Raw genomic sequence first — 24,720 nt, 5'->3', positions numbered from 1 at the left:
TTTTCAGTTGCACCTTAAAAAAAACGGATCCAGTGCAGCTTGCACAACAAAGATGTTGCACAGGCAATCTAGGGACTCCACTTACTGTGTGCACTTCTGCGTTCTGGAACAGTTGAAGTTGGGGGAGAGGGTAGTAATCCAAACAGGAGGTGACCAAAGGAGGAGTGACCCACTGCAAGGCCTCCCAGTCCAGGAAAGGGAATAATTGGTGCAATAGACGAGTCTGTGCAAAACATCTCCCACAGCCATGATCTCAAGCAGGAGCTGTGAGTCCAGGCAGAGCCCCAGGTTGTGCACCAGCTCGTCACAAAAGGGGATCACATGACCCCAGGACCCTGCAACTCACAAATATGAGTCAAGAAGAGCCTGTAATACAGTGGACTAAAGCACTGTTATTAACATCTGCTGCTTGCAATTACTGCAAGTTCAAATCTCACCAGGCTCAAGGTTGACTCAGCCTTCCATCCTTTCAAAGGTAGGTGAAATGAGGACCCAGATTGTGGGGGCAATAAGCTGACTTTGTATAAAATATACAAAAGAATGAAGGCTATTGCTTAACGCATTGTAAGCCGCCCTGAGTCTCCGGAGAAGGGCGGCATGTAAATTAAAGCAAAAAAATAAAATAAAATTGCCAAGCGTCCCTATTTTGATTGCGTGACCATGGGGATGCTGCAATGGTGGCAAGTATGAAAAATGGTCAGAGGTCAGCAATTGCTGCCAAACTTTCCATTGCTAAGCAGGGATGGGGCACCAATAGGAAATCCGGTGCTTTGTTAACTAAACATGGAAATAAAAGAAAAGAAAATCCCACTAGAGACAAGGGATCAAGCTTCATTCTTACAGCTTCGTTAAGTTGCAGAGGCATGTTTTGAAGAGTTATCCTGCATACACACACACCCAAGAGGAATAACTGGAACTAACGGAGGTGCACTTTCTCCCTTCCTATTTACACATCATTTCCAGCCCCCTTCTCTCTCTCCCGCTCCTAAAGGGTGTTTTCCTTTGATTTTGTTGCCACTTCTCGCAGACGAAGCTTCGGGCGCAGCTCCAGGGGCAATGGATGCCCTCTTGGGGGACCTGAAAGAAAAGGTTTTGGGATGGAGCCTCAGGGAGAAAAGCTACCGATGAGCTCGATGGGAATCAAATAGGATTTGATGGCACTTAAGGAAGTACAGAATCAATGAGAGTAAGAGTAAGAGAGTAAGAGCCTTGATAGTACAGTGGTTTAGCTGTTATTAACACAGCTGCCTGCAATTTCTGCTGGTTCGAATCTCTCCAAGGCTCAAGGTTGACTCAGCCTTCCATCCTTTCTAAGGTAGGTGAAATGAGGACCCAGTTTGTGGGGGCAATAAGCTGACTTTGTATAAAATATACAAAAGAATGAAGGCTATTGCTTAATGCATTGTAAGCCGCCCTGAGTCTCCGGAGAAGGGCGGCATATAAATCAAATTTAAAAAAAAAAAAAAAATGACAACATCCTCAAACGTCTTAGGGTAGGACGAGCATGTTCTTCCGCCTTATGTCGCTAGATGGCGCGCTACAGGGAAACAATACCCGGTACAGGCTGAGATTGAACGGGTTGAAGTAATAGAGTATCGGATTGCTAGAGAGGATGTGGAGGAGAGGAGGCGAAGGGCAGAGGGAACTACCTCTTCTGGCTCACCCACGGGGAGGAAGATGGCGTCGCTGGTTCCTCTTGTGCTGTTTCAAGGGGTCGAAGCGGCTCCTGGGAGGCGAGTGGAGGGAAGGTCGGAGGAGAAGCCGGGAGCAAGTCGGGCCTTTGGCTTTCTTTCCTCCACGGCGTAGATGCAGAGGAAGCAACGAGCGTGACTCGTGTTGGCTGCTGCATATTCTTTCTCTCCCCAAATGTTATTCCTCTGAGGCTGCAGAATTTAAAACTGCGATTTTCTGCTGGGAGATTTAAAGAAATCTTTATAAATGTTTTCATATTTCTAAACCGCCCATCTCCCTCACCCTTCACGTAACGCTTGATTCCGTGTGATTTTATTGACATGTTTTATTCCTGGCAAGTGAGGTTTTTTTTTTTTTAATTTTTTATTATATTTTTATTGTTAAGGAATAACAAAAAAGAAAAAAAATCAATACAAAAAATCAATAGTAAGGAAAGAAAAAAAAAATTTTTTCCCCCAACGTGCTATACAAACGGAAAGGAAGTTTTAGAAACTTGAAGTCTTCAATTCTTCCAGAAATCTCTTTGATAAGGCAAGTGAGGGGTTTTATGGACAAAAGAGACGTTTTAAATTTTGCATAGGATTTTGTCACCAAGTCATCTGTTAATGGCCCCAGATTTCTAAACTTAGATCAAACATGAGCAAATGCACTTCTGGGGCATTTTGCACATGAAGATGCACATAGATTGTCTAATGTTGCCAGGTGTCCACTATTTGAGCGGACAGTCCGCTTTTTTCACATTATGTTCACTATTTTTTTTTCACAAAATAGTGGACATTTTTTCTATTCAAAAGCTTTATGATGAAATTAAAATGTAATTTAATATTTTACATATTATTATAATACATTTGATGTTTTGAATTTTAAGTAAAGTTTTGAAGTGATTATTTTAATACGTGTTAAAATGTTTGTAAGAAAATATATAATTTAATTGTAATTTTTTTTTTTTACTACTTAACACACACACACACACACACCCCGCTTGTCTGCTATTTTTTGGAAGCAGACCTGGCAACCCTAAGATTGTCTACATACATAAATTTGTAGGTTTGTATTTCTGTGTCCCTTCCAGATCTATTCTGATTGATTGATTGATTGATTGAAAAAGAGAATCTTATGATCAAGTCAATATTTGAACTTGGATCTTGCTAATTTTCTATATGCCAAATGAATCATAATTAATATTAGATGTGAAACTGGAATTTTGGAGTTTGTTTTTTCATGCTAATATATGGAGATTTTTTGCTTCTTTCACAGGTCCTGCAGCCATTTTTTTAAACAATGAAACTAGCCCATTACTGTGAATCTTACAGACAAAGAGGATGCCAAGAAGAGCACGCTGGGCAACAGAGAATGAGAAGCAGCATTAAAATCCAAAATGAACCATCAGTCAAAATCTTTTTTCAATTCCTCTTGAAAGGGTAAAAAGTCTTCTTCCTCCGCAAATGGAAGAAAAGGGGGAGAATAACAATAACAAAGTTTTCAGTTGGGAAAAATAGAGTATATGGAGCTCAGGAAGACATTCAAGGAGGAAAATATTCAAATAAAGAAAAAGTGGGAAGTACCTGAAAGTCAGTGGGAAGAAAAAGGTCCAGATGGCCAAAATGGGCATGTATTAATGAACGCATTTATGGAAGGAAAGAGTGGCTTGAATAAAAGAACCTCCAAGTAAGAGATCAGAAATATATTTGGCCTTCTCAAGAATCCAAGAATATCAGTGTTGGAAAACCCCCAGAGACTGCCTATTGTGAGAAAAACAGATTGCAGATCACGGCTGATTATACACAACAGGATCCACCCAGTGAAAAACGATTCAAATGTTTAGAGTGCGGCAAAAGCTTTACTCGGAAAAGCTTCCACATAATTCATGGAAGGACTGATACCGAACAGAAACTCTACCAGTGCTTCCAATGCAACAAAAGATTAAGCATGAACACCAATGTGAGAAACAAGAGGACTCACACTGGGGAGAAACTCTTTTGAGTGTCCTGATTGTGGGAAAAGTTTATCTCGGAATTCTGACCTGGTGATACATCAGAGGACTCACATGGGAGAGAGACCATATGAATGTCCGGATTGTGGGAAGAGCTTCAAGGAGAATTCCAAGCTTGTGATACATCGGAGGATTCACACAGGAGAAAAACCATATGATTGTCCAGATTGTGGGAAAAGTTTCAATTGGAATTCTGAGTTGGAAATACACCAGAGGACTCACACGGGGGAGAAACCATATGAGTGTCCTGATTGTGGGAAAGGTTTCTCTCGGAATTCTGACTTGGTGAAACATCAGAGGACTCACACTGGAGAGAAACCATATAAATGTTGTGATTGTGGGAAAAGTTTCAGTCATAATTCGTATCTGGTGAAACACCAGAGGACTCACAAGGGAGATAAACGGTTTGAGTGTTCAGATTGTGGAAAAGGATTCAATTGGAATTCAGAACTGGTGATACACCAGAGGATTCACACAGGAGAAAAACCATATAAGTGTCTGGAGTGTGGTAAACGTTTCATTCAAAATTCCCACCTGATTATACACCAGAGGACTCACACAGGAGAGAAACCATATAAGTGTCCAGATTGTGGGAAACATTTCACTAGGAATTCTGATATGGTGATACACAAGAGGACCCACACAGGAGAGAAACCATATGAGTGTCCTGATTGTGGGAAACATTTCACTCGGAATTCTGACATGGTGAAACATCAGAAAACACATACAGAAGAGAAAGCATATAAATGTTGTGATTGTGGAAAAAGTTTCAGTCAGAATTCCTACCTGGTGAAACACCAGAGGACTCACACGAGAGAGAAACCATATAAGTGTGCAGATTGTGAGGAAAGCTTCCATCGGAATTATCATCTTGTGGTACACCAGAGAACTCACACAGGGGACAAAGTGTATCAGTGTCTGGATTGTGGTAAAGGTTTCACTCGGAATTCTAACCTGATGATGCACCAATTGACTCATACAGGAGAAAAATTATATGAGTGTCTATTTTGCGGGAAAAGTTTCTTTCGGAATTCGAACTTGGTGATTCACCAGAGGACTCACACGGGAGAGAAACCATATGAATGTCCTGATTGTGGGAAAAGTTTCAGTCAGACTTCTAACCTGGTGAAACACCAGAAAACTCACACGGGAGAAAAACCCTATGAGTGCCTTGATTGTGGGAAAAGATTCAGTTGGAATTTGCACCTTGTGACACACCAGAAAACTCACATAGGAGAGAAACTGTTTGAGTGTCCAGAGTGTGGGAAAAATTTCAGTTACAAGTCTGAACTGATAAAACACCAAAAAACTCACAGAGAAAAGAGACTGTATGAGTGTGTGGATTGTGGGAAATGTTTCACTCAGAATTCCAAGCTGGTGATTCACCAGAAAATTCATACTAGAGCGAAACCATATAAGTGTCCGGATTGTGAGAAATGTTTCAGTCAGAATTCCTACTTGGTGAAACACCAGAGGATTCACACAGGTGAAAAAACATATCAGTGTCCAGATTGTGGGAAAGGTTTCAGTCACAATTCCTACCTGGTGAAACACCAGAGGACTCACACAGGAGAAAAACCATATGAGTGTCTCGAATGTGGGAAAAGTTTTAGCTGGAATTCCAATTTGGTGATACATCAGAGGACTCACACAGGAGAGAAACCATTTGAGTGTCCAGATTGTGGAAAAGATTTCAGTAGTAAATCTAGCCTTCTAAATCATGTAAGGTTACACATAGGAGAATAACCATTTATATTCCCAGATTGTAGACAGTGTTTTGCTCAAAATTCCTCCCTTATCACACAAGAAATTTCACTTGAAGCAAAATTTGATGTGTGAGGAGGAATCTTGAATTTCATTTCTTGTCTCTTACGGAACCGCAGCTGAGCAATTAACCATGTAATTTTTTGCATGATTCTTTTTAGTGAAACATGTCTTAGATAGTTCCCTTTCATGGAGTTGAGGGGAACTGCCATGCTGGGCCAGAGAAAGCAAGGTTGGATCTCTATTAATTTGCCACCTTTAGTTATTTCTACATATAATAAAGGATATAAATGTGTTTGTATGCATTTTTACTTAATTTAAAAATCCATTTGGCAGCTAAAGTCCTGATTATTCCACATAGTTAACAGCAATAAAGCCTTAGTACAGAAACCAATAAACTCCATATATTGCAAATGGCAAAATGCAAAGCCTCCGCATTTAACATGTACTTCTTTATTTTATTTTATTTTTTTATTTATTGGTTCAATTTATATGCCGCCCTTCTCCGGAGACTCAGGGCGGCTTACAATGCATTAAGCAATAGCCTTTATACTTTTGTATATACCTGCTTAGTAGGGCTTTCGGGGCCCCCTAAGCGGTGTTCCTTTTTATACAAAGTCAGCTTATTGCCCCCACAATCCGGGTCCTCATTTTACCTACCTCGGAAGGATGGAAGGCTGAGTCAACCTTGAGCCTGGTGAGATTTGAACTTGCAGTAATTGCAGACAGCTGGTGTTACTTAACAGCACTTTAATCTGCTGCGCCACCAAGGCTTTTGTTAAATGCATACTGGCTGCAAAGTATCCCAATCCCAATCATGTGATAACTGCATTAGCTGCAAGTTTGAGTACCAGTCATAAACCTACTTTTTCAGTGCTGGTATAACTTTGAACAGTCACTTAACTAGGCATTCGGTAAATGAGGATTACTTGTATATTTGCAGTATACTAACTGGCTTTAATAATGGAAACTGCCCAGAGGCATTTACTGTCACTGCGTTCTTGTATTTACCAGCTGAGCTCATTATTTCTGGACTGTCAGACTTTCCGTAGCTTGCCAAGAATTGTTATCAGTAAGCAAAACTGCGCATGTCCACCCACATTCCTTCACATTCTCTTTCCTTTGTTCTCCTACCAGAGAGGTCCGGCTGGGAAATAACCGGCACGAACTATTTCAAAATGTAACTCTTAGATTAGTGAGACTTGATATGTCCCAAAGGGCTAATCAATAAATAAAAATTGAATTGAATTGATTAGTGAGATGTTTTATTATTTTCTTTATAACAAATAAATGAGTTTTCTTAGAAGATATGTTCTTCGGGTTTGTTTTCTTAAAGTATACTCGCAGGGAAAGGTCTCGATCCATCTCCTCTAATCAGGGTGATTATCCCAAAAGCAGAATGGGATTAATCAACGCTCTGACATTTACTATGAGATGTGTGGCAAATAAATAAATAAATAAATATCAATCTACTATTGTTTCTGAAAGATTAATAATCACATCCATTGATGGAGTTGCAGTTTAGGCTATCACAAATATATATATATAAGCATGGCAGCTTATATTTTAAAAAATACAAGCTACCCACAAATATTTTCACGTCACAAAAGCTGATCTTTCTAACCAGAAATGCATTGATCAGAGTAAACATTCCTCTACTCTTTTGGTTTTATTCAACTAGCCAAGAGAAATGTTCTTTAATATTTTGTGTAAGTTTGACTCAAGAAGAATATTGCTTTCTATGATTTAGGAAATTTTTCTCATGACCAACATTTCAGTTACTGCTCCCCATTCCTATATTATTTCTTTTGAGAAGGGGAAAGAATTTTCACTTGATCAAATCTGAGATAATCCTCGTACAGAATGGGATTCTAGTTTATCAATAGATATTAATCTGTTAACAGTTATTCTCTCTCAACTATCATAGAATTAAAGTATACATATATTTTCTGTCTCATTACAATATAACCATTAAAAGGTACATTATGCTTTAACACAAGAATTTTACATATAAGGTAGTGCTAAATGTATTAAAATCATGCTTTCCATCCATACTTATCCTGCAAATACAGGGCCCTTCTAGCAAAGTTGGAATTGGGATGATCTGGGAATTCCAAAAGGGGGGTTCTTGCTTTTGTTTAATTTAGAAGTTAACCAAGGTACCTGGCCTTACTAATTATGTTCATTTCTTGTGCCATTCTTCCTCAAAACTGGTAATCTTTCTCCTTGCGAGGAGTTAAATTAGAGAATTTAATCTCAGGAGTAGCAACAATATAAATTTGATAATTAAAGAAATGCATAGACCTTCAGTGCCTTGTAGATGGGCTGCGTCAGCGGGGCCGTTTTTTTGGATTCATCTGTTTTTCCTCTAATTTATTTAAAATATTTATGTAGCCATTCATGTTATAACAAACTCAGGGCCGCTCCCAATCAGTAATTAACTTAAAACCCATATTAAAATCAAATGCATATAAACAAACGCCTGGTTCTAAATCAAGCTTCTGGTGGGCAGGCACCTTTTCTTATCCCAATGCTTAATGGAAAAGCTACATCTTCCATGCTTTATGGAAGACTAGGAGGATATAGGCCTGCCAAACTTCAGGGGGAAGAGTGTCTCATAAGGCAGGGGCTGCAACGGAAAAGGCTCACTTCCTAGCTCCTGTTTGATGGCAATATTTAAGGGAAGGAGCTAGAAGTGTGCCCATCCTATCTGACCTGGAAGAACACAAATGGATGCAAAAATAATAAACATGGGAGAATAGTGACAGATATCCTGGTGGCTCAGTGGTTAGAATGCAGTATTGCTGGCTGACTCTACCCAGAGCCTGAAATCCGATCCTGACTGGGTTCTAGGTTAGCTCAGCCTTCCATCTTTTTGAGATTGGTAAAATGAGGACCAACTTTTTTGGGGACAATATGTTGACACTATAAACCAGGGGTGTCAAAACTCAATTTCATTGAGGGCCACATGAGCATTATGGTTGCCCTCAAAGGACCAGTTGTATGTAAGACTGATGACTCACAATGGCCAGGTGTGCGTGGCTGAGGAGAAGTGACTGAGTAGTCATGGCCTGGTTGCCGCAACTGGTTGGGTGTGGCTGTGTGGCATGGCCGGTGCTGACTCAGGACAATTGGGTCGGAACAGAACAAATGGCTCTGCCTAACTTGATGTGGGGACAATTCGATGTCTCACAAGCTCCTCACCTCCCCAAACTGCTGGCAGCCAAGTGTGCGCGCAAGCATACACCACCTTCTAATTTTGGGGAATTTTATCCACAGAGGCAGGAGAGTGCCTTCTCCCCAAGCCCAGGCATGATTGACAGTTTACAAGCTCAGAAATGGATAACAATCTCCAAGCTTGGAATAGTGTGAGTGTGTTTATGTGTGGGTGCAGAGCATGCCAAAGGAGATGTTCTTTTCCCGATCCTAGACATCGTTGGCATTTCCCTGTCCTGTACCCCTTCCCAGCAAAGCAGGAGGCGGCGGAGGACGACGCTGCTGTGCATGGAAGCATGGAGGAGAAAGTTTGCAGGAAGCAGTTTCCTCCGAGATCAACTTTTGCCTTGACAGATCTCTGAAGAGCAAGAGGAGGAGGCAGGGTAGCAGCACTCCCTGGTCCTGCATGAGGGAGGCTGGCCATTCTCGAAAGGGAATCCCCATTTCCAATAATTTGTGGTAAGGATGCTGGCTTGTAGAGGCATCCTTCACTCACGTAGCGATCTGTCAAGGCAGAAGTTGGACTCGGAGGAATCTGATTCCTGCAAACTTTCTCCTCCATGCTTCCACATGCAGCAGTGTCATTTTCCGCCTCTTGTGGGGTGCCAGGCCAGGATGGGAGGGGGGATCTGGAGGTCTCCAGTGGAGGAAGGCGAGACCATGGTGAGTGCCAAAGCTTCATCCACCAGAGGAGCCTCACCGTCCCTCTCAGGCCATGCGGAGGACCCCCGGATGCGATGTGGGCTGACCCCAGGACACTGCAACTGTCACAAATATAAGTCAATTGCCAAGCACCCCTATTTGATCACGTGACCATGGGGATGTCGCAATGGTGGTGTGAAAAATGGTCAGTCACTTTTTTCAATGTGACTTCAGATGGTCACTAAAGTGTAAAGGATTACTCGTATATAATTGGGTATTAAAGGAGATAAGGATTCTCCTAGCAGTTTCATGTAGATGTTAAAATGCAGTAACGAAAGGCTTGAGCCCCAGGGCACCCCAAATTGCAGGGGCCAAGGCCCTTCTTCTACACACACGGACTGGAACCATCTGTCAGCCAGTCCCCCAAAATGGGGGTGTCAAACTCAAGGCCCGGGGGCCAGATGCAGCCTGCGGGATGCTTAGTTCTGGCTCGCAGGGCCTCACTGGAACAGGGAAGGACTGGTGCCTCTGCTAGCAAAAATGGAGCTTGGGAGGACAATGCGCGGCCCTCCCGAGCTCTGTTTTTGGCAGCGACAGCCTCCTGCAACTCTCTGCCAGCGAAAACAGAGCTCATTTTTCACTGGGAGAGCACTTGGGCCACCACAGGTGCCTCTGACATGAATGATATCGAGCTAGCCATGCCCACCCTGGCCATTCTTACCTCCCCCCCCTCAGGTCAAACACACCCTGATGTGGCCCTCAATGAAATCGAGTTTGACACCTCTGATCTAGAAGGATATTATGGTCAATGATATTGAAACCAGATGAGGGGTTTATGAGGGCAAAAATTGTTCTACTCCAAACCCAAAAATCCATGAGAATTGCAACCAATAGCATTTTGGTGATGACCCCTGCCTGAACCCAGATTGAAAAGGGCCTTTCTCCTGCACAGCCTTTTCTCCGGGTCGCAAAGTCAGAGCTGCAAGCAGAGGGTGAGTTGAAATCCTAGGCTGCCAACTTTTTATTGCCCTCTTCAGCTGAACATATAAAAAATCTTAATCTGCAGCAGCGCCTTGAACTCCTCTGCCAGGAAAACCTCTCGTGATTTTCTTATGCACTACAAACTGCTGTTGAAGGTATAAAGCCGGCCAGGTTGCCAACTCTCCAGAAGGGGGGGAAATGACTTCCATTCTGCTCCTGAGATTGGAAAAGAAATAATGAACGGCTCTAAAGTTGGGGCTGCAATTGGTGCCAAACTTTCCATTGCTATGTAGAAACTTAGCACCCACCCCTCTCCTAGAAAAATGAAATATTTTGAGAAATATTAAGAAGGAAGAATAGTATATTTCCTTAAAGGAGAAACATGCCCTTGGAAAGCAGCCCCCACCTTTCTATATAACCCCAGCAGAACTGGGCCAGTTTATCTACAAAACAAAAGATCTTCAGCCTCAGAGTGACGGGATTAGCCCTCACTCAAGACCCAAACCAGGAAAGCCATTAAGACACAATAGGAATTGCCCAACACCCTTTCAGGACACAAGCCTCCTCATTACATCATCTCAGAGAGTCAACCAAACTTAACTCAGGAAAATTACAAACTTAGCTATTACCCCTGCAGTTTGACAGCATGGCAGTTTGACAGCAACCAATAGAATACATGCTGTTACCACAGGATCAATGACAATGACAATAAAGTTTATTTATTTGATCAGGAAGCTCAAGTTCAAAGACCAGAATGGGTATAAATCAGTGGTGGGTTCCTCCTTGTTCCGCCCGGTTCCGCCGAGCCAGTAGCGGTGACGATATGACGTCACCGAACCAGTTCTCTTTGTTCGGGAGCTGGGCCCTCCCGCCCCCCCGTGTTATTCTTACCTTTTATTTGGCCCCGCCCCCAATCTATTCGCTGCCTCCCGAGTCCCAGCTGATGGCTAGAAGGAAAAAAAACTGTTTAAACTCTTGTCATGGGGCTTCAAAGGGCTGCCCTACAGCTGATCAGTATTAAAAGGCAGTGTGGTGGTAGACCGGGATGCTCGAAAAACAAATAGGTAGACCAGGAGGCTCCAAGAACAAATGGGTAGACTGGTACAGCTCTGCAAGCTATTAAAAGCCTGGTAGACCAGTATCGCTGCTAAATCCTAAATAATTGTCACATGACCATCAAGCCACGCCCACAAAATAAGCAACGCCCACAGAACCGGTAGTAAAAAAATTTAGAACCCACCCCTGGTATAAATAACCCTCTCTCTCCACTCCATGTGATTAGCTGCCCAGGATCTCAAACCCATGTGGTCCTGTTCGCCAATAAACCATCTTTCCAATCAACCTCCATGTTTCCGGTGTCTTTCTCCCCGCTTGGAACTGAATCAGATGGATTTTTCTTCCAACACTAAGCAGGGATGGGGCACCAATAGGAAATGCGGTGCTTGTTAGCTAAACATGGAAGTAAAAGAAAAAAAAAATCCCAGCAGAGACAAGGGGTCAAGCAGCTTCAGTCTTACACCTTCAGTTAAATTGCAGAGGCACGTTTCGAGGAGTTATCCTGCATGTACCCACACCCCAAGAGGAAAACCTGGGATTAAGGAAGGTGCACTTCCTTCCTTCCTATTTGCACATCATTTCCATCCCCAAAGGGAGCTTTTCTGTGGTTTAGTTGCCACTTCTAGCAAAAGAAGTTCGGGATCAGCACCAGGGACAAGGAGTGCCCTCTTAGGGGACCTGAAAGAAAAGGTTTGGGGATGGATCCTCAGGGAGAAAAGCTATCGACGAGCTTGATAGAAGTCGAATAGGACTAGATGGCACATAAAGGAATCAATGAAAACATATCAAACACCTTAGGGTAGAATGAGGATGTTCTTCCGCTTTATGTCGCTAGATGGCGATCTAGAGAGAAGCAATATAAAGCAGGTACTGTATAGCTGCAGCATAGCTATTCAAGGGAAGGGAGACAGGCTGAGATTGAACGAGTTGAAACGATAGAGAACTACTTTGCTAGAGAGGATATGGAGGAGAGGAGGTGAAGGGCAGAGGAACTTCTGGCTCAGGGAGGATGAAGGCGTCGGCGGAGCCTCTTGTGCTGCTTGGAGGGTGGAAGCGGCTCCTGGGAGGTGAGTGGAGGGAAATCCGGAGGAGAAGTCGGGCCCTTTGGGTTCCTCCACGGCCTGGAAGCAGAGCAAGCCAAGAGGCTGAAACGTGTTGGCTCCTGGTGCATGTTCTTTCTCTCCCCGAATGTTTCTTATCCTTAGGCTGCATGATTTAAAATTGCTGCCTGTGATTTTCTTTAAATCTTGCATAGGATTTGGGCATCATTTCATCTCTTAGTGTCCCCACCTTTCTAAAATTATATCAACCAAATTGAGTCAGTGCACTTCTGGGGCATTTTGCAAACTGAAATACACACATATTGTCTGCATAAATAAATTCTTAGGAGTGCATATGTGTGTCAATAGGCACGTGTATACAGTGCACCCAAACAGTATTCAGTATTCTTCTGGGGCTGTGTGATTTAAAACTGCTGCCTGTGATTTTGTGCTGGCAAATTTGGGACATTTAAAGAAATCTTTATATATATGTTTCATATTTCTTAACCGCTAATTTCCCTCACCCTTCATGAAACACTTCATGAAGTGTAGGAGCCTTGGTGGCGCAGTGGACTAAAGTGCTGTTAAGTAGCACTTAGCTGCCAGCTGCCTGCAATTACTGCAAGTTCAAATCTCACCAGGCTCAAGGTTGACTCAGCCTTCCAGCCTTCCGAGGTAGGTAAAATGAGGACCTGGATTGTGGGGGCAATAAGCTGACTTTGTATAAAAAGAACACCGCTTAGGGAGGGCCAAAAGCCCTACTAAGCAGGTATATACAAAAGTATGAAGGCTATTGCTTAATGCATTGTAAGCCGTCCTGAGTCTCCGGAGAAGGGCGGCATATAAATCGAACCAATAAACAATAATAATAATAATAAAAAACACTTGATTCCTTGTGATTGTATTGACATGTTGCTTTCCTGGCAGGTGAGGAATTTTATGGGCAAAATGGATGTTTTACATTTTGCATAGGATTTAGGCACATTTTATCTGTTATTTCCCAGATTTCTCAAATTAGATCAAAAGATTTGAGCAAATGCAGTTCTGGAACATTTTGCACACTGAAATACACATATATTGTCTACATACATAAATCAATAGGTTTGTATTTATGTGCTCACATGCGTGCATGTAGGAGTGATTTACCCGAGCCAAAAAGATAATCTTATGATTGAGTTGATATTTGATCTTGGATCTTGCTAGTCGTCTATGTCCCAAATGAATCATAATTAATTTTAGAGGTGAAACCCCTAAAACCTCTAAATATGAGCAAATGCACTTCTGGGGCATTTTGTACATGAAGATACACATAGATTGTCTACATGCATAAATTTGTACGTGTGGATTTCTGTGTGCCTGTGCATGCGTCCATGAGTGATTACCCTGTAATGATATACCCTGCTCCTGCTTGAATAGGGGGCTGGACTAGAAGACCTCCTAGGACCCTTCAAGCTCTATTCTGATTGATTGATTGATTGAAAAAGAGAATCTTATGATCAAGTCAATATTTGAACTTAGATCTTGATAATTTTCTATATGCCAAATGAATCATAATTAATATTAGATGTTAAACTAGAATTTTGGTGTTTGTTTTTTCATGCTAATATATGGAGATTTTTTGCTTCTTTCACAGGTCCTGCAACCATTTTTTAAACAATGAAATTAGCCCATTACTGTGAATCTTACAGACAAAGAGGATGCCAAGAAGAGCACGCTGGACAACAGAGAATGAGAAGCAGCATTAAAATCCAAAATGAACCATCAGTCAGAAAAGCTTCCTCATAATTCATGGAAGGACCCATACCGAAGTGAAACTCTACCAGTGCTTCCAATACAAGAAAAGATTAAGCATGAACACCAATGTGGTGAGACACAAGAGGACTCATACTGGGGAGAAACTCTTCGAATGTCCTGATTGTGGGAAAAGCTTCTCTCAAAATTCTGACCTGGTGATACATCAGAGGACTCACATGGGAGAGAGACCATATGAGTGTCCGGATTGTGGGAAAAGCTTCAAGGAGAATTTCAAGCTTGTGATACATCGGAGGATTCACACAGGAGAAAAACCATATGAATGCCCAGATTGTGGGAAAGGTTTCAATTGGAATTCCGAGTTGGAAGTACACCAGAGGACTCACACAGGAGAAAAACCATATGAGTGTCCTGATTGTGGGAAAGGTTTCTCTCGGAATTCTAATCTGGTGAAACATCAGAGGACTCACACAGGAGAGAAACCATATGAATGTCATTGTGGAAAAAGTTTCAGTCATAATTCATATCTGGTGAGACACCAGAGGACTCACACGGGAGAGAAACCATTTGAGTGTTCAGATTGTGGAAAAGGATTCAATATGAATTCTGAGCTGGTGATACACCAGAGGATTCACACAGGAGAAAAACCATATAAGTGTCTGGAGTGTGGTAAATGTTTCATTCAAACTTCCCACCTGATTATACACCAGAGGACTCACACAGGAGAGAAACCATATGAGTGTCCATATTGTGGGAAACGTTTCACTCGGAATTCTGACATGGTGATACACCAGAGGACCCACACGGGAGAGAAACCATATAAGTGTGCAGATTGTGGGAAACATTTCACTCGGAATTCTGATATGGTGAAACATCAGAAAACACATACAGAAGAGAAAGCATATAAATGTTGTGATTGTGGAAAAAGTTTCAGTCAGAATTCCTACCTGGTGAAACACCAGAGGACTCACATGGGAGAGAAACCATATAAGTGTGCAGATTGTGAGGAAAGCTTCCATCGGAATTCTCACCTGGCAGTACACCAGAGAACTCACACAGGGGACAAACTGTATCAATGCCCGGATTGTGGGAAAAGTTTCACTCGGAATTCTAACCTGGTGATGCACCAGTTGACTCACACAGGAGAAAAATTATATGAGTGTCTGTTTTGTGGGAAAAGTTTCTTTCGGAATGACAACTTGGTGATTCATCAGAGGATTCACACAGGAGAGAAACCATATGAGTGTCCTGATTGTGGGAAAAGTTTCACTCAGGCCTTCCACCTGGTGAGACACCAGAAAACTCACACAGGAAAAAAACCCTATGAGTGCCTTGATTGTGGGAAAAGATTCAGTTGGAATTTCCACCTGGTGATACACCAGAAGACACACACAGGAGAAAAACTGTGTGAGTGTCCCGAGTGTGGCAAAAAATTCAGTTGCAAGTCTGAACTGGTGAAACACCAGAAAACTCACAAAGAAAAGAGACTGTATGAGTGTCTGGATTGTGGGAAAAGTTTTCTGCATAATTCCAAGATGGTGATACACCAGAGGACTCACACCGGAGAGAAACCATATGAGTGTCTTGACTGTGGGAAATGTTTCTTTCGGAATTACGACTTGGTGATACACCGAAGGACTCACACAGGAGAGAAACCATATGAGTGTCCAGACTGTGGGAAATGTTTCTGTCGGAATTATGACTTGGTGATACACCGAAGGACTCACACAGGAGAGAAACCATATGAGTGTCCAGACTGTGGGAAAGATTTCAGTACTAGGACTAGCCTTCTAAATCATGTAAAGTTACACATAGGAGAATAACAATTTATATACCCAGATTGTGGGCAGTGTTTGCTCATAATTCCTTTCTTATCATACAAGAGATTTCACTTGAGGCAAAATTTGATGTGTGTAGAGGAATCTTGAATTTCATTTCTTGTCTCTTACGGGAAGCACAGCTGAGCAATTAACCATGTAATTTTTTGCATGATTTTTTTTAGTGAAACATGTCTTCGTATCAAACAGGGAGGAATAGAATAGAATAACAAAATTGGAAGGAACTTTGTAGGTCATCTAGTCCAAACCAAGCAGGGGACCCTATAACATTTCTGACACATTGCAGTCCAGTCTCCTCTTCAAGGGGCTCCAGTGATGAAGCACTCGCTACTTCTGAAGGCGAGCTGTTCCATTGGTTGATTCTTCTCACTGTCAGAAAACGTCTCCTTATTTCTAGTTGGAATCTCTCCTTGATCAGTTTCCGTCCATTGTTCCTTGTCTGGCCTTCGGGTGCTCTGGAAAATAGGTTGTCCCTCTCCTCTTTGTGACAACCTCTCAAATATTGGAGGAGTGCTTTCATGCCACACCTGATTCTTGTCTTCCTTAGACTAGCCATGCCCAGTTCCTGTAACTGTTCTTCATGTTTTTTAGCCTGCAGCCCTCTAATCTGAGCATCCTTTCTCTGTCTCACTGAGATAGTTCCCTTTCATGGAGTCGAGGGAACTGCCATGCTGGGCCAAAGAAAACGAGGTTGGATCTCTATTAATTTGCCACCTTTAGTTATTTCTACATATAATAAAGGGGGATATAAATGTGTTTGTATGCATTTTTACTTAATTTGAAAATCCATTTGGCAGCTAAAGTCATGGTTATTCCACATGGTTTACAGCAATAAAGCCTTAATACAGAAACCAATAAACTCCATATATTGCAAATGGCAAAATGCAAATTGTCTGCATTTACCATGTATTTATCCTGCAAATACAGGGCCCTTCTAGCAAAGTTGGGATTGGGATGGTCTGGGAATTCCAAAAAGGTGATTCTTGCTTTAGTTTAATTTAGAAGTTAACCAAGGTTCCTGGTTTTACTAATTATGTTCATTTCTTGTGCCATTCTTCCTCAAAACTGGTAATCTTTCCCCTTGCAAGGAGTTAAATTAGAGAATTTAATCTCGGGAGTAGCAACAATATAAATTTGATAATTAAAGAAATGCATAAACCTTCAGTGCCTTGTAGATGGGCTGCTTCAGCGAGGCCGTTTTTTGGATTCCTCTGAGTTATTTAAAATATTTATGTAGCTATCCATGTTATAACAAACTCAGGCCCGCTCCCAATCAATAATTAACTTAAAACCCATATTAAAACCAAATGCATATAAACAAACGCCTGGCTCCAAATCAAGCTTCTAGTGGGCAGGTGCCTTTTCTTATTCCATTGCGTAGTGGAAAAGCTACATCTTGCATGCTTTATGGAAGACTAGGAGGATATAGGCCTGCTGAACTTCAGGGGGAAGAGTGTCTCAGGGCAGGAGCTGCAGCGGAAAAGACTTCCTACCTCCTATCCAGTAGCAATATTTAAGGGGCTAGGAGTGTGCCCATCCTATCTGGCCTGGTAGAACAGATGGACGCAAAAATAATAAAGGTGGGGCAATAATGACAGGTGCCCTGGTGGCTCAGTGGTGAGAATGCGGTATTGCCAACTGACTCTGCCCACAGCCTGGAATCCGATCCTGATGGGGTTCGAGGTTGACTAAGCCTTCCATCCTTCTGAGATTGGTACAATGAGAACACAAAGATTGTAGGGGCTATATGTTGACACTATAAACCAGGGGTGTCAAACTCAATTTCACTGAAGGCCACATGAGCATTATGGTTGCCCTCAAAGGGCCAGTTGCATGTAAGACTATGACGACTCACACTGGCCAGGTGGTCATGGCTGGGGAGATGCGGCTGGGTGGTCACAGCTCGGTTGCGGGTCACAGCCAGGTAGGCGTGGCCAGGTGGGTTTTTCTTTCTGCAAGCTCACTGGGCGTGGCTGAGTCCAGACAGCTGGGTTGGGATTGAATAAATTGCACCCAAACTGCTGGCAGCTATGTGTGCGTGCACACATTCCACTTTCTAAGTATGGGGAGTTTTATCCACAGAGGAAGGAGGGAACCTTCTCCCCAAGCCCAGGCATGATTGGCAGTTTGCAAGCTCAGATGTGGATAAAAGTCTCCAAGCTTGGAATGTGATGTGTGTGTGTGCATGGCAGAGCATGCCAAAGGAGATGATGTTCTCCCAATCCTAGACATTTTTGGCATTTCCCTGTCCTGTGCCCTCTCCCAGCAAAGCAGGAGGCGGAGGAGGACGACGCTGCTGCGTGTGGAAGCGCAGAGGAGAAAATTTGCGGGAAGCAGTTTCCTCTGAGATCCGCCTTGACAGATCGCTGGAGAGCAAGAGGAGGAGGCAGGGTAACAGCGCTCCCCGGTCCTGCATGAGGGAGGCTGGCCCTTCTCAAAAGGAAATCCTCATTTCCAATCGTGTTGTAAGGATGCAGGCTTGTTGAGGCAGCTTTCACTTACACAGCTACCTGTTCTCCAGAGATCTGTCAAGGCAGAAGTTGGACTCTGAGGAAACTGCTTTCTGCAAGCTTTCTCCTCCGCGCTTCCACATGCAGCAGTGTCATCCTCCGCCTCTTGTGGGGGTCCAGGCCAGGATGGGAGGGGCGACCCGGAGGTCTCCAGTGGAGGAAGATGAGAGCATGGCAAACACCAAAGCCTGGTCCACAGAGGAGCCTCACCGTCCCTCTCAGGCCATGCGGAGGACCCCTGGATGGTGGCACGGGCTGACCCCAGGACAACTGTCAGAAATATAAGTCAATTGCCAAGCATCCCTATTTTGATCACATGGCCATGGGGGTGTTGCAATGGTGGTGTGAAAAATGGTCATAAATCACTTTTTTCAATGCCGTTGTAACTTCAGATGGTCACTAAATAAAGTGTCATATATAGAGGATTACCCATACATAATTGGACATCATAGGATAGAAGGCTTCTAGCAGTTTCTTGTAGATTTTAAAATGCAGTAACAAAAGGCTTGAGCCCCAGGGCACCCCAAATTGCAGGGGTCAAAGCTCGGCCCCTCTTCTAACCACACGGACCAGGCAGTCAGCCAGTCCCCAAAGACAGTCTAGAAGGATATCGTGGTCAATGACATTGAAACCTGATAAGAGGTTTATGAGGGCAAAAATTGTTCTGCCCCATCTATCCCAAGCCCTCCAGAAGTCCATGAGAATTGCAACCAATGCCATTATGGTGATGTGCCCGGGCCTGAACCCAGAGTGAAAATGGTCGAGGTGTTTTTCTCCTCCTGCACAGCCCTTTCTCCAGGTGGCAAAGTCAGAGCTGGAAGCAGAGGGTGAGTTATAGTTCCAGGCTACCAGCCTTTCATGGCCCTTTTCAACTGCACTTACAAAAGACCTTAATCTGCAGCAATGCCTTGAACTCCTCTGCCGGGAAAACCTCTCATGATTTTCTTATGCATAACAAATGCTGTTGAAGGTATAAAGCCAGCCAGGATGCCAACTGTCCAGAAGGGGGGAAATGACTCTTCCAGCCCTCTCTTGAGTTTGTAAAAGAAATATGGATGCTTCTCTGGTTGCGACAGGAATTGGTGCCCGGATTTCCAGTACTATCCAATGGGGTTATAAAAATTCGCATCATGTGACCACTTTGCTTAGTGAGGGAAATCCTGGCAGTTCCAGTTTTCATTACAACTCCAGGATCTTGTGGGTCATTAAGTGAGGACCTCATGTGACTGTGATGTGGGAAGAGGTAGGAATCCCAGGCAAGCAAACCAGCAGGTGAGAGTTACAGAAAGGTGGATGGCCTCCTTCTTTTGGAGCTGGGAGAGGAATCTGCCTAAAAAGCCGCAGCAGGATTTCTCTCTAGAGTTCCCACTCTCTCCTGGGTTCTTCCATTCTGCTCCTGAGGTTGGAAAAGAAATATGGACGGCTCTAAGTTGAGGACAGCAATTGGTGCCAAATTTTCCATTGCTAAGAAGGGATGGGACACCAATAGGAAATACTGTGCTTGTTAGTTAAACATGGAAGTAAAAGAAAATAATATCCCAGCAGAGACAAGGGGTCAAGTTTCAGTCTTACAGCTTCAGTTAAGTTGCAGAGGCACATTTCGAGGGGTTATCCTGCACACACACACGCCCCAAGAGGAAAACCTGGGACTAAGGAAGGTGCACTTTCCTCTTCCTATTTGCACATCATTTCTATCCCACCCCCAAAGGGCGTTTTCCTGTAATTTAGCTGCCGCCTCTTACCAAAGAAGCTTCAGGCTCAGCTCCAGGGACAAGGAGTCTCCTCTTGGGAGACTTGAAAGAAAAGGTTTGGGATGGAGCCTCAGGGAGAAAAGCTATCAACGAGCTTGCTGGCAGTTGAATAGAATAGAATAGAATAGAATAGAATAGAATAGAATAGAATAGAATAGAATAGAATAGAATAGAATAGAATAGAATAGAATTTTTTTATTGGCCAAGTGTAATTGGACACATAAGGAATTTGTCTTAGTGCATATGCTTTCAGTGTACATAAAAGAAAAGATACGTTCCTCAAGAATCATAAGGTACAACACTTACTGATTGTCGTAGGGAGCAAATAAGCAATCAAATCATACTAGGAAACAGTCAATATAAATCATAAGGATACCAGCAACAAGGTTACAGTCATACAGTCATAAGTGGGAGGAAATGGGTGATAGGAACGATGAGAAGATTAATAGTAGTGCAGACTTAACTAGTTTGACAGTGTTGAGGGAAGTATTTGTTTAGCAGAGTGATGGGATTCTTGGGTCTAGTTGTTCTGGTGTGCAGTGCTCTATAGCGTCGTTTTGAGGGTAGGAGATGAGACAGTTTATGTCCAGGGTGTGGTGGGTCTGTAAATATTTTCACAGCCCTCTTTTTGACTCCTGCAATATACAGGTCCTTAATGGAAGGCAGATTGGTAGTAATTGTTTTTTCCTGCAGTTCTAATTATCCTCTGAAGTCTGTGTCTGTCTGTTGGGTTGCAGAGTTCTAGAGGTGCAGATGACAGGACTTGATGGCACATGAGGAATCAATGAAAACATCGTCAAACACCTTAGAGTAGAACGAGCATGTTCTTCCGCCTTATGTCGCTAGATGGCGATCTACAAAGAAGCAATATTGGCGCCTAGAAAGCAGGTACTGTATAGCTGCAGCTTAGCTATTCAAGGGAAGGGAGACAGGCTGAGATTGAATGAGTTGAAACGATAGAGAACTATTTTGCTAGAGAGGATATGGAGGAGAGGAGGTGAAGGGCAGACGAACTTCTGGCTCAGGGAGGAAGATGGCGTCGGCGGAGCCTCTTGTGCTGCTTGGAGGGTGGAAGCGGCTCCTGGGAGGTGAGTGGAGGGAAAGTCGGAGGAGAAGTCGGGCCCTTTGGGTTCCTCCACGGCCTGGAAGCAGAGCAAGCCAAGAGGCTGAAACGTGTTGGCTCCTGCTGCATGTTCTTTCTCTCCCCGAATGTTTCTTATCCTTAGGCTGCATGATTTAAAATTGCTGCCTGTGATTTTCTGCTGGCAGATTTGGGAGATTTAAAAAATATTTATTTATGTTTCATGTTTCTTAACCGCCCAAATCGCTCCGCTTTCACGCAACACTTGATTATTTTATTGATATGTTGATTTCCTGGCAAGGGAGGAGTTTCATGGGCAAAACAGAGGCATTAAATCTTGCATAGGATTTGGGCATCATTTCATCTGTTAGTGTCCCCACCTTTCTAAAATTATATCAACCAAATTGAGTCAATGCACTTCTGGGACATTTTGCACTTGAAGATACACACAGATGGACTACATAAATAAATATTTCTGTGCTCATATGCGTGCATATAAGAGTGATTTACCCAAGCCAAAACGACAATCTTATGATTCAGTCGATATTTGAATTTGGGTCTTGCTAGTCTTCTATATGCCAAATACATCATAATTAATGTTAGAAGTTAAACTAGAAAGGCAAAAATGCACCTCCCTCAGTTCCAAGATAGTTTTTCCTCTGGGGGTGGGGTGTAGGGGAACTCTTCGAAACTTTCCTCTGCAACTTAGCAAAGCTGTTAAAACTGAAGCTTGACCTCTTTTCTCCTCTGGGATTTTATTTTCATAAATTTATTTATATAAATCCATAGTCTTCTATATGCCAAATGAATGATAATGTTAGAGGTTGAATTAGAATTTTGGTGTTTATTTATGGTATATGGGGATTTATTTTTATTGTTTTTTCTGCTTTCACATGTTCTCCAACCATTCTTTAAACAATAATGAAACTAACCCTTAAATATGTATCTTACAGAAAAAGAGGATGCCAAGAAGAGCACTCTGGATAACAGAATGAGAAGCTGCATTAAAATGCAAAACAAACCGTCAATCAAAATATTTTACATTTCCTCCAGAAAGTATAAAAAACACTTCTCCTGCCTCAGCAGAGAGACAAAGGGGAGAATAACAAGGCATTGAGCTGGAAAATAGAATATGTAGAACATAAAAAGTCAAGGGTGATAATTTACACATTCAGAAAAAGTAGGAAATTGCCAGGAGTCGGTGGGAAGGAAAAGGTCTCTTGGATGGCCAAAACTGGCAGGCATTAACAAAAGCCTTTGTGGAAGGAAAGAGTGACTTGAATCAAACAAACACCAGGTAAGCGAACAGAAACATTGTTGACCTCAAGAATCCAAGAATAGCAGTGTTGCAAAACCCCCACAGACTGCCTAATTGTGGGGAAAACAGAGATTACAGATCACATCTGATTTATGCATAAGTCAATCCACCCAGTGAAAAGCCATACAAATGTTTGGAGTGCGGCAAAAGCTTTACTGAGAACAGGTTGCTCATGATCATGGAAGGACTCCTACCGAGGATAAATTCTACCAGTGTGCCCCATGTGGCAAAAAAAAATTAGGTAAACCAATCTGGTGAGAGACAAGATGACTCACACAGGAGAGGGACCATATGAGTGTCTGTATTGTGGGAAAAGTTTCAATCAGAAATCTGACCTGGTGATACATCAGAAAAACCACATAGGAGAGAAACCATATGAATGTCCAGATTGTGGGAAAAGTTTTCAGCATAATTCGAAACTAGTGATACACCAGAGGACTCACACGGGAGAGAAACCATATGAGTGTCTGTATTGTGGGAAACGTTTCAGTCAAAATTGCAACTTGGTGAAACACCAGAGAACTCATACAGGAGAAAAACCTTTTGAGTGTGTGGATTGTGGGAAAAGTTTCAAACAGAATTCCAACCGGCTTGTACACCAGAGAACTCACGCAGGAGAGAAACCCTTTGAATGTTCTGATTGTGGGAAAAGTTTCAGTTATAATTCCAACCTTCTGAAACATCAGAGGACTCACACTGGAGATAAACCATATGAATGTCCAGATTGCAACAAAGATTTCAATTGGAACTCTGACTTGGTGAAGCACCAGAAGACTCACACGGGAGAAAAACCATATGAGTGCCTGGACTGTAGGAAAAGTTTCAGTCGGAATTCCCACCTGGTGGAACACCAGAGAATTCACACAGGAGAGAAACCATATGAGTGTCCTGATTGTGGGAAAGGTTTCTCTCGGAATTCCTATCTAGTGGTACACCAGAGAAATCATACAGGAGAGAAAATGTATGAGTGTCAAGTGTGTGGGAAAAGTTTCAGTTGGAAGTCTGAACTGGTGAAGCACCAGAAGACTCACAAAGGGGAGAAACCATTTCAGTGTCTGGATTGTGGTAAAAGTTTCAATTGGAATTCTACCCTAGTGATACACCAGAGGACTCACACAGGTGAAAAACCGTATGAGTGTCTCGAGTGTGGGAAAAGTTTCATTCGAAATTCCGACTTGATGATACACCAGAGGATTCACACAGGAGAGAAACTGTATGAGTGTCCGGATTGTGGAAAAAGTTTCAGTCAGAATTCTCACCTGGTTATACACCAGAGGACTCACACGGGAGAGAAACCATATGACTGTATGTATTGTGGGAAAAGTTTCAGTCATAATTCCAACCGGATGAAACATCAGAGGACTCATACAGGAGAAAAACCATATGAATGTCTCGAGTGTGGGAAAAGTTTCAGTCAGAATTCGTACCTGGTGAAGCACCAGAGAATTCACACAGGAGATAAACGATATGAGTGTCTCGAGTGTGGGAAATGTTTCTATCGGAATTACGACTTGGTGGTACACTGGAGGACTCACACAGGAGAAAAACCATATGAGTGTCCAGATTGTGGGAAAGATTTCAGTATTAGGTCTAATCTTATAAATCATGTTAGGTTACACACAGGGGAGAAACCATTCAAATGCCCAGATTGTGAACAGTGTTTCACACGGAATTCCTCTCTTATCGCACATAAGAAATTCCACCTGAGGGAAAATTTGATGTGTGTAGAGGAATCTTGAGCTTCATTTCTCATTTCTTATTGGAAGCCCAGCTGAGAAATTACTAATTTAATTTCTTGCATGATTCTTTTTAGTCAAACATGTCTTAGTATCAAACATGAAGGAGATCTGACCTTCCTTTCTCTGGCCCAGTGCGGCGGTTCCCTTTCATGGAGTTGAGGGGAACTGCTGTGCTGGGCCAAAAAAAGTAAGCCTGTATTAGGTGTGTTTGTTATCTTGAGTTATTTCTACATATAAAGGGGCATATAAATATGTTTGCATGTATTTATTTTTATTAAGAAAATCTATATAGCAGCCCAACTCATGCTGACTCAACACAATTTACAGCAATACAATAAAATCTTAAT

General features: G+C 42.6%; 1 protein-coding gene and 1 pseudogene across 1 annotated transcript; both read left to right on the top strand.

Moving 5' to 3' along the window:
* Positions 1-1,567: 1,567 nt before the first annotated feature.
* LOC139312048 (zinc finger protein 585A-like) lies at positions 1,568-16,028 on the top strand (annotated as a pseudogene).
* Positions 16,029-21,251: 5,223 nt separating this feature from the next.
* LOC139312038 (zinc finger protein 84-like) lies at positions 21,252-24,720 on the top strand. Its single transcript, XM_070936563.1, has 2 exons — positions 21,252-21,323; positions 22,270-24,720. The coding sequence occupies exon 2, from the start codon at positions 22,901-22,903 to the stop codon at positions 24,371-24,373; it is 1,473 nt and encodes a 490-aa protein (XP_070792664.1). The 5' UTR covers positions 21,252-21,323; positions 22,270-22,900; the 3' UTR covers positions 24,374-24,720.

The sequence above is a fragment of the Pituophis catenifer genome, unplaced genomic scaffold (genome assembly GCF_029215685.1).
Source record: "Pituophis catenifer annectens isolate HBS135680 unplaced genomic scaffold, rPitCat1.0.hap2 SCAF_2, whole genome shotgun sequence".
NCBI classification, from domain to species: Eukaryota; Metazoa; Chordata; class Lepidosauria; order Squamata; family Colubridae; genus Pituophis; species Pituophis catenifer.
Note: the sequence above shows the minus strand (reverse complement) of the source record. Positions and strands in the feature narration are given on the sequence as shown.